This window comes from Tupaia chinensis, unplaced genomic scaffold, assembly GCF_000334495.1.
Source record: "Tupaia chinensis unplaced genomic scaffold, TupChi_1.0 Scaffold000605_1, whole genome shotgun sequence".
Classification (NCBI taxonomy): domain Eukaryota; kingdom Metazoa; phylum Chordata; class Mammalia; order Scandentia; family Tupaiidae; genus Tupaia; species Tupaia belangeri.
In genome coordinates this window covers 2,013,647-2,027,385 of record NW_006160123.1, presented here as the reverse complement: position 1 = coordinate 2,027,385, position 13,739 = coordinate 2,013,647, and the positions used below count along the sequence as shown (strand labels likewise).

General features: G+C 46.0%; 1 protein-coding gene across 1 annotated transcript in view; it reads left to right on the top strand.

Moving 5' to 3' along the window:
• The window catches only part of RTF1 (RTF1 homolog, Paf1/RNA polymerase II complex component), a 51,067-nt gene extending 37,328 nt beyond the window's left edge, over positions 1-13,739 (top strand). The window contains exons 6-17 of the mRNA XM_027775817.1: positions 1,826-1,961; positions 2,644-2,821; positions 5,893-5,975; positions 7,143-7,230; positions 7,327-7,434; positions 8,053-8,130; positions 8,710-8,831; positions 9,027-9,084; positions 9,282-9,359; positions 9,813-9,908; positions 11,262-11,373; positions 11,613-13,739. Of these exons, the coding sequence (XP_027631618.1) occupies positions 1,826-1,961; positions 2,644-2,821; positions 5,893-5,975; positions 7,143-7,230; positions 7,327-7,434; positions 8,053-8,130; positions 8,710-8,831; positions 9,027-9,084; positions 9,282-9,359; positions 9,813-9,908; positions 11,262-11,373; positions 11,613-11,719 (1,244 nt within the window). The 3' untranslated portion in view covers positions 11,720-13,739. The remainder of the gene's footprint in view (positions 1-1,825; positions 1,962-2,643; positions 2,822-5,892; positions 5,976-7,142; positions 7,231-7,326; positions 7,435-8,052; positions 8,131-8,709; positions 8,832-9,026; positions 9,085-9,281; positions 9,360-9,812; positions 9,909-11,261; positions 11,374-11,612) is intronic.

Sequence of the window (13,739 nt, the reverse complement as noted above, 5' to 3'; positions counted from 1 at the left end):
GGCTTGCTTTCTCTCTCTCTGTCTCTCTCTCTCTCTGGTGAGCACATGTGCCCTATAGCAAACGAACAAATAATGATAATAATTAAATTAAATAAATAATTCTTTTTTAAAATTCAAAATAAAGTTTCTTTCCAAGTTTCTGAAGACATCATGAGTTTTTTTTCCTTTTTCTATGCATCTTCAGGTATTTTGACTGCAATAAAAGACAACTATTGGTAGTATTAGTGATTGTTCCACCCACTTACTAATAGTCTTTTTTTGGGGGCGGGGGGAGAGATTTTCGCTATAGGGCGCGTGCACTCGCCAGACAGACAGAAAGAGACATAGAGACAGAAAGCGAGAAATCACCCCCCAGGGGGGATGGTCACACCACAATCCCTTCTCCTCCACTCTCCTCTCGGGATCTTGGGCATGCACGCACACGCGCCCGGCGTGAGTTTTAAGCCACTGGTTCCGGGATGTGAATTGCAGTCGACTACATGGGAGTCCAGTGACATAGCTATTACGCTAACTGCTGGTTCCCACTTACTAACAATCTTCAGCTGTTTTTTTTTTTTTTGGAGAGGTTTTTGCTGAAGAGCACGTACACTCACCAGAAAGACAGAGAGACAGAAAGTAAGAAATCATCCCCCAGGGGGTTTGGCCATGCCACAGTCTCTTCTTCTCCACTCTCCTCTTGTGATCTTGGGCACACATGCACACGCGCCTGGTGTGAGTTTAAGCCACTGGGTCTGGGACTTGAACCATGGCTGACTACATGGGAGTCCAGCATCATAGTCATTACACCAACTGCTGGTCCCCTTCAGCCATTTTTTTCCCTCCTTTTTTTGTCTGTGGAGCCTGATGTTTGGCAACTGAAAGACTACTCTGGGGGTCAGCAGGTGGTGTGGTGGTTAAGTTACTGGACTCCAATTTGTCCAACCACAGTTCAGGTTCCAGACCTAGTGGCTTGAAACTCATGCCAGGCGCTTGTGCATGCCCAAAATCCCAAGAGGAAAATGGAGAAGGGATTGCAGCATGACCATTTCTCACTTTCTGTCTCTCTGGTGTATGCACATGCCTTATAAAAAAAAAATCTCTTAAAAACAACAACAACAACAAAAAGTGCACGCACACACACTTCAACTCACTAATTTAACTCATAATACAGGCCAGAGAGAGGATAGAGCTATCTATTTGAATTCTCTTCCATGTTTCCGTTCTTTTTCTTTTTTAAAAAGAACGGGACCAGCAGGTGGCATGGTGGTTAAGGTGCCGGACACTCCCACATGGCCAACCACGGTTTGAGTCCCAGACAGACCTGGTGGCTTGCTTTCTCACTTTCTCTCTCTCTCGCTTTCTGTGTCTCTCTCTGGCCAAATTTAAATAAATGAATGAATAAATAAAATTAGATAATTATTGAAAAAAAAAAAAAAGAACGGGAGGGGGACCAGCAGGTGATACTGTGGTTAAGGGCGCTGAACTCTCGCCCACGGTTTGAGTCCCAGACCTGGTGTCTTGCTTTCTCACTTTCCCTCTTTCTTTCTCACTCTGTCCCTCTTTGGTCAAATTTAAATAAATAAATAGATAGATTAATTAATTAATTAATCCGCAGATGGCATAATGGTTACATTGCTCAACTCTCACCTAGTCAACTACAGTCCGAGTCCGGCAATTTCTTTTTCTTTTTCTTTTTTTTAAGAACTCAAGCTGCAGTTGGCTGGGTCAGAGTTCAACACCTTAACTCTCACACCACCTGCTGGCCCCTTCAGTTCTTTTTCAAGGATGAAGATGTTTTGGTTTCTCATTCAGAGTACCTCATTAAATATTTCACTTCTCTTTGTAGCTGAGCTGCTTGCCAAAAAACAGCCATTAAAAACCAGTGAGGTCTACTCTGACGATGAGGAAGAGGAAGAGGATGACAAGTCCAGTGAGAAGTCAGACCGCTCATCCCGGACGTCGTCGTCTGATGAAGAGGAGGAGTAAGTGTTTTAATTTTGATCTAGGGGATAAGATGAGGAGGTTCAGGGCTGGCAGGTAGCATGGAGGTTAAGGGCGCTAGACTCACATGTGGTCGACTGTGGTTCGAGTATCTGACCTGGCAGCTTCCTTTCTCACTTTCTCTCTCTCCCTCTCATTCGGTCCCTCTCTGTTCAAATTAAAATATATGCATACGTACATAAAAATAAGTTAAATAAAACAATTCTTTAAAGAAAAAAAAAGATGAGTGGGTTCTTTGAGGAAAGTCTTAGCATAGCGTCTGAAGTCTCCCTGCGTAAGCTGTGAGCTTTGGTTGGGTTCTAACCTAACCTGCTGCACTGACCAGCAGGTCATTTATTTCCTCTGTCTCTGCCTCCTAGGCCCAAGGCCCTGTAACCTTGGGCATTTCATCTGGGCCTGGGAGGTAGGAGCTGTCTTCATGCCTCCCTCAGATTGGCCTGAGCGTTTGTTCGTTTTCTTCCTCTGATAGGTTGTCTGGACGACAGCCTCCTTCAGGACAGTTCCATGGCTGGTTAGGAATAGGATTCTGTTACAACTCAAGCGTTTCTAGTGCTTCGTTTATTTCTCCTACTGGGTTAATCACATGTACTTCTTCAGTTGAGTTATGTTTTGAGAAGTTGATATTTTTATTTTCTGTTTTTATGATGAACACTTTTCTCATAGGAAAGAAGAGATCCCTCCAAAATCACAACCAGTCTCCTTACCTGAAGAATTGAATCGGGTTCGATTGTCACGGCATAAGCTAGAACGTTGGTGTCACATGCCCTTCTTTGCTAAAACAGTCACGGGATGTTTTGTCCGAATTGGAATTGGAAACCACAACAGCAAACCAGTTTATCGGGTTGGTATTTCTTTCCTGGAGTAATTATCCACATTTTAAATATGGTTCTCAACTGGGGATAGAAACTACTGAACGACGTTGTCATACTTCTTCCACCATTTGAGTGAAAAATAGACTCCGATGCTACACAAAGACAAACTGAAGTGATGGGCTGTCATTCATGACCTGCAGCCAGGGAAAGTAGTTGGAGCCCAAGGGCCTGGTGGGTTTGGATTTAGAATAATTTTCTCTATCCTCCTTGAGTATAAAAGAGAGAATGGAGACATAAAGTATTTATGGCTGGAGCCAGCAGGTGGCGTGGTGGTTGGAGTCCCGTAGCCAGCAGCTTGAAAAACACATGCACATACCCAAAATCCCAACAAGAAAATGGAGGAGAAAGGATTGCGTTGTGACCATCACCCCAAGGGGTGATTTCTCACTTTCTCCTCCCTTTCTCCCCCTGCCCTCATCTCTGTCTCTGGTGAGCACATGTGCCCTATGGCAGAAATATTTTTTAAAAAGGAATTTTAAAATGGATGTTACATAAGCTAAAAGATTTATTCATATGAAAAGCAAATGAATGAAAAATTGCCGTGTTACATACAAAGTGACTTACAGACCAGAAGACTGTATTGAGGTCAAAAACAAAAGTCTGTGTACAGTGGCTTGTGCCTTTACTGGAGAAGGCTCTCTCCTCTCTGGTGGATGTACACACTCTATAACCAAAAAAAGAAAGAAAGAAAGAAAAAAGAAAGCTTTAGCTGTCAGGCTTTTATAGATATTCCAGCAGTGCCTCTGTAGTCTGAATCACTTTAACAGCTCTGTGATTTTTCTGCTGTGTTGTGTTTGTTTTGTTCCAGGCTGTTTATTGTTTATTTTTTTTTTTAAAGAATTTGGGGTTTGGGGAGTTTTGTAGAATTATTTAATTTTATTTTATGCGTTCGTTTATTTTCATTTGACCAGAGAGATAAGCAGAGAGAGAGAGAGAAAGTGATAAAGCAGGCCAACAGGACTCGGACCGTGGTTGCCATATGGGAATGTCCAGCACCTTAACCACCACACCACCTGCTGGCCCCAAATTTGGGTTTTTTAAGAGAGAGACTTTTTGCCATAGGGCACGTGTGCTAGCCTGAGAGACAGAGAGAGAAAAAGCGAGAAATCTCCTCCCAGGAGGATGACCGTGCCACAGTCCCTTCTTCTGGGATTTTGGGCACATATGCACACATGCCCAGTGTAAGTTGAGAGCCACCAGGCCTGGGACTTAAGCCATAGTCGACCATGTGGGAATCTAGTGCCTCAACCACTACACCACCTCCCAGCTCCATAAGTTATTTATTTTATTTTATGTATTTATTCAATTTACCAGAGAGAGAGAAAGAGGGGGACCATAAGAAAGCAAGCTGCCAGGTCTGGGACTTGAACTATCATCTACTGTGTGGGAGTCTAGGACCTTACCACCTTACTACCCGCTAACCTTGGAGGAAAAACTTTTTGTTTTTAAAGAATTATTTTATTAGGGGGAACCAGCAGTTAGCTAATGGCTATATCGCTGGACTCCCACGAAGGCGACCGCGGTTCGAGTCCTGGACCTGGTGGCTTTAACTCACGCTGGGCGCATGTGTGTGCGTGCGTGCCCAAGATCCCGAGAGGAGAATGGAGGAGAAGGGATTGCGGCGTGGCCATCCCCCCGGGGGGTGATTTCTCGCTTCCTGTCTCTATGTCTCTCTCTGTCTTTCTGGCAAACGTATGCGCCCTATAGCAAAAACCTCTTCAAAAAAAAAAAGAATTATTTTCTTGGTACCAGCAGTTAGCATAATGGCTATGTCACTGGACTGCCATGTAGTCAACCTGGTGGCTTAAACTCAAGCCAGGTGCGTGTGCGTGCATGCACAAGATCCTGAGAGAAGAATGGAGGAGAAGGGATTGTGGCGTGGCCATCCCCCCTGGTGGGTGATTTCTCACTTTCCGTCTCTCTGTCTCTGTCTTTCTGGCGAGCGCACACACCCTATAGCGAAAACCTCTCAAAAAAATAAATAAAAAAAAATAATAATAATAATAAATAGATTTTATTGAACGTTAATTATTTAAATTTAACTAGAGAGGAACAGTGAGAGAGAGAGAGAGCAAGAAAGTAAGCCGCTAGGTCCAGGACTTGAACCACATTTGGCCCTGTGGAAATCTGGTACCCTTAACCACCATACCACCTGCCAGCCCCAGAGGAAAAACTTCTAACAGACCACCTAGACTAACAGTGTCTTCTCCTGAAGCTTTCTTTTTTTTTTTTTTCAAATAATTATTTTATTTAACTTTATTTATTATTTATTCATTTGTTTATTTCAATTTGACCAGAGAGGGACAGAGTGAGAGAGAGAGGGGGAGAGAGAGTGAGAAAGCAAGCCGCCGGATCCAGGACTTGAACCACGGTCGGCCATGTGGGAATCTAGCGCCTTTAACCATCATGCCACCTGCCAGCCCCTCTCCTGGAGCTTTCTTACACTGGGCAGTTGTGGGGTCCTCTCAGCACAGCGTCATTTGTCTGCATTCAGGTAGGTAGAGGCAAAGAAGAACTGGTGTGAGGAGCTCTGAAAGGCTCTGTCTGTTTTGTTTTTAATTAGAGAGCATAGGAGAAGGGAAGGAAGAGAAGATTGAGAGAGAGAAGTGTATTTGACCCATTGGGATCCTCTGCCCAGTCTCCTAGTTCTCTGGGATTTCAGGTACACACCACACCCAGCTTGTTCAGGTCTATCCAGGATCCAACATCAGCCTCCCAGTGGCCCTAACCTACACTGCAGTGCCCTACAACCTGTGGCACCATAGCTGCTCCTGATAAGGCTAGGTTTTTACCACAGGGCACAGGCACTCAACCAGACACAGAGAAAGTGAGAAATCATCCCATCCCCAAGGGAGATGGCCACACCGCAGTTCCTTCTTGGGATTTTGGGCAGACATACATGAACCCGGCATGATTTTCAAGCCACCAGGTCCATGGGCTCGAACTGATAGGCAGTGTAGGAATCTGGCACCTTAACCACCAGGCCACCTGTTGGCCCCAAAAAGGCTTGTTTTTAACTAGTGTCTGTCCTTTCACGTAGGTTGCTGAGATCACAGGTGTTGTGGAAACAGCCAAAGTTTACCAGCTTGGAGGCACGAGAACAAACAAAGGGCTACAACTACGGTGAGAGGTGCTTCCATGGCTGCTTCTGCTCCCGCATCAAACAGGCACTGCTGTTTGGGCTTCGATTCCCAGTGTGGGTTCTTTGTGTTACAGTGAACATAGTTAATGCTGTCCCCAAAGGCACTTGGAGGGAAACTTGTATTCCACCTTTGCCTGTAGGGACATCCTCTGCCACAGTGGGCACCAGGGATAGGAAGCTGCAGGACATGTCGAAAGAAAATGCCGGACCCTGGGAGACCCTTCCCAGAGCCTGGAGGCGTTTTCTTGTGCTAATCATCAGGAGGCTGGCTTCTGGTCCTGGCTCGGTTCCTCTGCCAGCCTCATCTGTGACAAGTCGGGTACCTTTCTGGACTCGGTTTGCTTCAGGGAAATGAGTATGTCATTCACTCAACAATTATTTACTCAAGGTCTACCGTGTGCTGGGCACTGTTCTCGGCATCGAGATAAAGGAGAGACCAAAACAGTCGCATACAAATCCCTGCCCCCAGAGCCCGAGTATTAGACCCCGTATAGGAGAAACAGGAGGAGTCTACCAGGCTTACACGGCAGTGGGTAGTAGACACGGTTTTCCCATGGCCCAACTTGGTCTCCATGGTGTCTCCGTTCCCCTCTCCCACCCTCTCACCTCCTCTGGCCTGTTTAAAAAGAGCTAGATGGATGTAGGGAGTGGCTGTGAGAAGCAGAGACCCCCTAGGGAATGGCACTGAGTCACTTGGCTTTGCCAGCAGGAGGAAGACCGTGTTCTTCCCCGGTAGGGAGTAGTGTTGTGTGTCATTCATTCAGATGAATACATAACTTTGCGTAGTCTTCATGTTGATTGTGACCTGTTTCATTGTTAATTAACTTTTGGAAGCATTGGCTAAGTCTCTTGCTTTCCAGTGCTAACTTCATGATTCTCAACCCTGGCTGCCCATTGAAACAAACTGAGAGGGTGGTTTTGTTTTGGTCTGTTTTTAATTCCAGTCCCTGGTTCTTACTCCCAGAGATTGGGATTCGCTTGCTCCAGGGTGGTGTTTTAGCATTGGAATTTTTATAATGGTTCAGTATGGTTCTAAAGAGAGCCAAGCTTAAGAACCCCAGAGGTGGGCAGTGCACACACTGGAGGGGTGCTTTGCTGGTCTGCAGTCAGCACGCAAATCTTGGAGCTGCTGTTTCTTTTCTGTGTAGGCATGGCAACGACCAGCGAGTATTCCGCCTAGAGTTTGTCTCAAACCAAGAATTCACTGAAAGTGAATTCATGAAGTGGAAAGAAGCGGTGAGTAGCTAGAGACTGCCTAACAGTTTTTCGTGAATACTGACAGCGTTTCTTTTCCACAGTCCCTAACTTATCTTTTCTCATGTTTTGGTCCAGATGTTCTCTGCTGGCATGCAGTTGCCCACTTTAGATGAAATCAATAAGAAGGAATTATCTATTAAAGAAGCTCTTAATTATAAATTTAATGATCAGGACATTGAAGAGGTAAGAAACCTAGTACCCCAGAGCCTGGAGGGTCTTAAAAGAACCATTGTTTAGAGAAGATCATGATTTTCTTTCCCCATTTTGAGCTGTGCATGAAATTGCTACCTTATTATTTATACTTCATCAAACTTTTCTCTGTACATTCGCACCTAAAGTCATAGATTAAATGTATTCAGGGTTCAGGGATCTGGCCTTCAAGAGTTTTCTTTCTTTAAAACATTTTGGTAAAATTCTTTGATCTCTGTTCTCTTGGACCGTGGCTAGCCTTACAGTACCAGGCCCTTGGGCTGCTGCTGTTAATTGGTGCATGTTCCTTCAGACTGTCCCAGAAGAATCTCGGTGACTCCAGAAGCAGCATAGTACCCCTTGCAGTGAACTCTCTTTCTCGGGCATGGCACTGCGTTAATTGGTGCATGTTCCTTCAGACTGTCCCAGAAGAATCTCGGTGACTCCAGAAGCAGCATAGTACCCTTGCAGTGAACTCTCTTGGGCGTGGCACTGCTGTAGGAGGAGCAGCCCCCTTTTAACTAGCTGCTTGCCTCCAAAATGGGCTCGCTTAGCCTGCCTGCAAAAGTAGCTTAGGAAGACCTCACTGCTGGTATCTCCTCTCTGGTACAGATTGTAAAAGAGAAAGAAAGGTTCAGAAAAGCTCCACCCAACTATGCTATGAAGAAGACTCAGCTGCTAAAGGAAAAGGTAAGGACTTGCTCACAAGCCTCTTTCCCCACCCTGTAAGGAAGTGTGGAAACCAAACTTGTTCATCCTCTGACAAGATAATGGTGGCAGGATTGGGAGGAAATTCTAGGCTTGACTAGAAGCAATACAGTGCATTCTTGGCACCTGGGCATTCCTTGGCCGTTTCTATAAATTGAAGCGGATCATGTTTGATTTGTTTAATTCTCCTTACTTCCTAGGCACTTTAGTTTCATGTATAATGAAATAGACCCCAGGGTAGAAGTCAGCATTGGGTCTAACATACTGATTCTGTCAAGCCCAGCTGTGGTTGGTGGTTTTCTGTTCTTCACACCAGGATGGGGTGAGCCTTGTTACGGAGCTTCATTGAGCCATAGAGGGTCTGGCTTCTAAGGTTAATGTTACCTATCACTGCCACCAGGCGTCTCGAGCCATATGGGAAGGTGCTCTTACTACTAAAAATTATTCCCGTTCTTTGTGAAGTACTTCTTCTATATTCCTTCACATCTACATGGGATATCTGACCCGTGTGGGATCCAGAGCCATTTGTAGCCAAGAGCTCATGCCTCTCTGTGTGTGCAGGCCATGGCCGAGGACCTGGGAGATCAGGACAAGGCCAAACAAATTCAAGACCAGCTGAACGAGCTGGAGGAGCGGGCAGAGGCCCTGGACCGCCAGCGAACAAAGAACATATCTGCCATCAGGTGTGTTACCGAGCCTGTTTGGGTCACACCTCTATCTTTGGCCCACATACCTTGGCCGAAATTACCAGGAGAGTTTGTGACCTTGGGCGCCCTGTGCCGCACTGCACTGGCTTCACAGCTCCCCAGGGTCAAGGCTCAATGGCTCCCTGCCTCCTCTCACAGCCCACTGACTCACCCCTCTTACTCACCCTACAGTTACATCAACCAGCGGAACCGGGAGTGGAACATCGTGGAGTCTGAGAAGGCCCTTGTGGTGAGTAAGACAAGTGCATCTGGATCACTGAACATTTCTTTAACAAAATAATGGGAAATCTTTTCTACATCTTGCTAGAGTTTGATTTTGTTTCAGTCCCTTGCAAAGACTGTTACGCATGTGCCAGCTTATGGTGAATGAGAGGAGTGGGAGGAGCGGGAAGGAGACAGTTCTGTAATGCATGCTCTCGGTTTCAGGCTGAAAGTCACAACATGAAAAACCAACAGATGGATCCCTTTACCAGGCGGCAGTGCAAACCTACCATTGTTTCTAATGTGAGTGCTTAAAGAGGACAGTTTTAGTGAGGACCTAGATTCTAGGACATAAAATGAATTCCATTAGGAAATTAATAAAGAAGTTAAAAATAATGTTTTCTTAGCTGGGATTTGCTTGCCTCAAGCTCCTGGGTCTGGACGCTTCCTTTTTTAACTTGCTATAGGGCATACAGGTAGAGAAAACCTGGCATGGATTTGTAAAAACCCAAGGACCAGCAGCCCCCTGTACCAGGGTGGGTTTCCAGGGCAGTAGACTGCAGCGATCCGTCCCTAGCTCGGGCTTTGCTGGGCTTTAATGCTCTTACTTGTCCTTTTTGGCTGCTTAGAAGAGAACCCCACTGACTGCTGAAGGGTCCACCGTGGTACTTGGGATTAGTGGTGGTAGGTGGGGAGAACCTGGCAGTAGGAGTCGAGTGTTGAGCAGTCTCTACAATAACTTACTTTCTCTCTCAGTCCAGAGACCCAGCTGTTCAGGCCGCCATCTTGGCCCAGCTGAATGCAAAATACGGTTCTGGAGTATTGCCAGATGCTCCAAAGGAAATGAGCAAGGCAAGTGCAGGGACCCCTGGTGGGCTGCTGACGAGGCTGCTGGCCGGGCACTGAGCAAGCCTCTTACCTGTTTGAGCTTGATGTTTGCACCTGGAAGAACATTGAGCCCACTTGAAGCCCTTTCTCCATCTCAGTTACACCAACAGCTACTGAATCTGGACCAGACAACCTGCGTTCTCTACCAACACCGCTACTTAACTAAAAGGGCCTTGTCTTTCAGCAACTTTTAGACCTCTGTGCCACAATTTCTCATAAGCAAGGTGGGGATAATAGTATCTTCTACCTACCTCTCAGGATAATTGGATCAAATGATTGTAAAAGTAAGAGCTCTTTGAAAACACATCCAAAAAAAAAAAACTGCGAGAAACTGCCATGTAGAAGCGTTTTCTGCCCAAGTAAGGCTTTTTCCTGTGAAGCCATCAGTGCTCCAAGAACTCCGACCCCGACTTGGTGGGTTACAAGGCAGCCTGTTGGTGGGGCCAGCAGGTGACATGGAGGTTAAGGGCGTTGGACTCCCACATGGCCAACTGCGGTTCAAATACCGGACCTGACAGCTTGCTTTCTCACTTTCCCTCTCTCTCACGTTGTCCTCTCTGGTCAAAATAAAAAATAAGTAGGTGGTTAAATGAAATCATTCTTTAAAAAAAAAAGAGAGTGGCCTGTTGGGCCAGCAGGTGGTGTGGAGGTTAAGGTGCTAGATCCCACATAGCCAGCTTCATGGTAGAACCCTGGGCCCAAGAGCTTAAGAATCATACTGAGCGTGTGTGCATGTGTGCCCAAAGTCCCAAGAGGAGAGTGAAGGAGGAGGGATTGCAGAGTGGCCATTCCCCCAAGGGATGATTTTTTACTTTCTCTGTCTCTCTCTGGTGAATGCTCACATATTTTTTAAAAGAATTATTTAATTTTATTTATTCATTCACTTATTTTAATTTGACAAGAGAGAGAGAGAAAGAGGGAAACTGAGAAAGCAAGCCACCAGGTCCAGGACACGAACTGTGGTCTCCTATGTGGGAGCGTCCAGCACCTCAACCACCATGCCACCTGCTGGGCCCCAATTCTATGGTAAAAACTTTAAAAATAAATAAAAAGTAAAAGGAAAAAGGGGGGGGGCCTGTTGTCTTTAGCCCACCCTTTCTGCTCTCATAGCACAGACATGAGCCTTCGCATCTTCGTTTTCAGACTGCAGAAGAGAAAGCTCTTTGTGGCCTCTCCATGCTCCATCTCTCTGAGAAAAGAAATCAGAAAAGGGCTTTAGTAGGAAAATCTAGTGAACTGTTTCCATTAGTGACGGCTGCCTCTTGAAATCCACTTGCGTTTATGCATTTTTAATTAGGTTTCCTCTTTGCATTGCAGGGTCAGGGAAAAGATAAAGATTTGAATTCTAAGTCAGCCAGTGACCTCTCCGAAGACCTGTTCAAAGTACATGATTTCGATGTGAAGATTGATTTACAAGTTCCCAGCTCAGGTATGCGAGGGGATGGGGAGTGCTGATGGCCGAGGACCAGATGGGTCCAGGGCCCTCTCGGCCAGCAAGGGGGCCTGAGTTCCAGGGAACATGGGGATATCTACTCATTCGAGGCTCCTGAGGCTGAGGTAAGACAGGCTGCAGGGTGAGAGGGGCTAAGGCCACGACCAGGCTGCCTGAGGATGAAGACTGGAAGACTCGTAGGGACCCAGCCGCCAACCTGCCCTTCTTTCCCGCAGAGTCCAAGGCTTTGGCCATCACTTCCAAGGCTCCACCGGCCAAGGATGGGGCTCCGAGGAGATCTCTGAACTTGGAAGACTACAAAAAGCGACGGGGGCTCATTTGAGCACACCCAGCCTGCTGCTCCAACCCCGCATGCCCATCACAGTGTCCCGCCTTTCCTCTTTTCCTTTGATCTGCCCTCTTTGGGCTGGAACAGCAGAACTGGGAAGAGACTCGAAACTGCCAGTCATCTGTAATATAAACCATTTGCTGTATAGACCTCCCCTGTCTGCACCATCTCCCACATCCCTGTCCTCCCGCCCGGCCCCACCAAGTGTGGATCTGGGCTCTCTTGGGCTTTATCCATGCCTTTAGATTTGTGTTTTCCCTCTTTTTATTTTTTATTTTATTATTATTTTTTAAAAAACCAGCACAGTTCATTGGCCACTCTGCACGCATTCAGTATTACCATGGAGCTGGGCTTCTTGCTGGAGCCTCTGGTGGCGATAGCAGCAGCACTGGGCAGTCTCTGCAGGCTGCCTCGGCCCCAACCATTGAACATTTGGCACCTGCCCCTGTGGAGGGAGTGGGGACTGGGCACCTGCAGTCCTCCTTCCTCTCTCCTCATCTTCCCTTCTTCCTATCTCTGTGGAAGAGGGGTTTTCAAAACCAACTTAGTTTCCAAAAAGTGTATATTTGTGGGGAGGGAGGGGGGGTCTATTTGAGAGTGAGAGAGAGTGTGTGTTTGTATGTATGTGTATGTAAGTGTGTGGATTTTTTATCATTTTTTAAAATGCAGTACTCTTTGTATCAGTCTGTCATGGGTCTATAGCTGTTTCAGATTTTTTTCAGCTGTACTTGAGCATCTGAAACTGCAAGAAAGAAACTCATTAAATGTGATTCTTCTTACTAAACAGGCCTGACTGCTGTAGCTGTGTAACTTCCCCTCTCCACGTCCTTCCCATCCCATCGCCTTCCTGCCTCGAGGAAACTCCCCAGTTTAGCCCCTTGCCCTGCAGGCCAGGTCCTGGCAGGTGAGAGGGATGCCACAGCCAGGTACCAGGGAGGGCAGAGAAGTGTCTCGCTCGTCCATGGGTACAGCCCACAGCTTCTTGGCCAAGCATAGTGTGTCTTTTCCCCACCCAGTGTACCTGTCTCTTAGTGATTCTGTTTTGCTGTTCTGGCAAGAATAACATTTTGTTTTGTTTTTTAAGAGAAATGCAACATGAATGTGCAGAGAGAACACAAAAAGGTGTAGGTTGCAAATGTACCAAGCATGTGCAGTTGTGTGTGTGTATACATATATATATGGTAAGCATATATATTGTGCAGCTAGGGTGAAGCCAGCAGAGGTGTGTATGTCTTTATGAAATGTTTGAAAAGAGATAAGCTGACTGCTTGATAATCATTCTCAGGTGTAAAGCTCCAAGTGTAAATAAAAGTGGCATTTAACAAATCTTTTCAGAACAAAGTACAGCTGACTATATACCAAGAACTAAGCTAAAGAAACAGCTGAGAGCTGCCGATTTCCCCAAGAGGGAGCGGAATCTAGAAGCTCTGCTTTGTACTTCTTCACCCTACTTCTGTATAAGGAAGGGGGGCGATGGGAATCACGGAGTGAAGTTGTATTTCAACATAAAAATGAGCTTGGTCATTCTTCTGGGTTTAGTAGAGCCTCAGTGTTGCTTTAACTTAGTTTACATTTTTTTATTCTTTAAAAAAGCAGCGATGGATGGTTTGAAGGAAGTATCATGACTGTAAAATGGGTACACGAGGCAGTAACAGCGACGTGGGAACTGGAGCACGGTGCGGCTGGGCAGAGGAGTGGTGATGGACTCATTAAATCACACATACTTGAACAGTCCATTGCCCGAAACTCTGTATAGACAATTGTGTAAACGCGGAATCACAGACTGCTAAACCTTGCCCGGACTCCAGCAGAGTCCCGGAGCTGCTGGGACCTCTCTGATCATGACGAACTCGGACTCGTTTCCTTTCTGGTTTTAAAAGACATAAAATTACAGAATCCGTATAATTTGTCGGAGTCATTCTGATCCACCATGTAGATCTGTATTTAGTATCATTTGGATTTGGATAAGTGTTGATTATATCATGGCTGTGTAATAAAATTTTTATTAAAACCA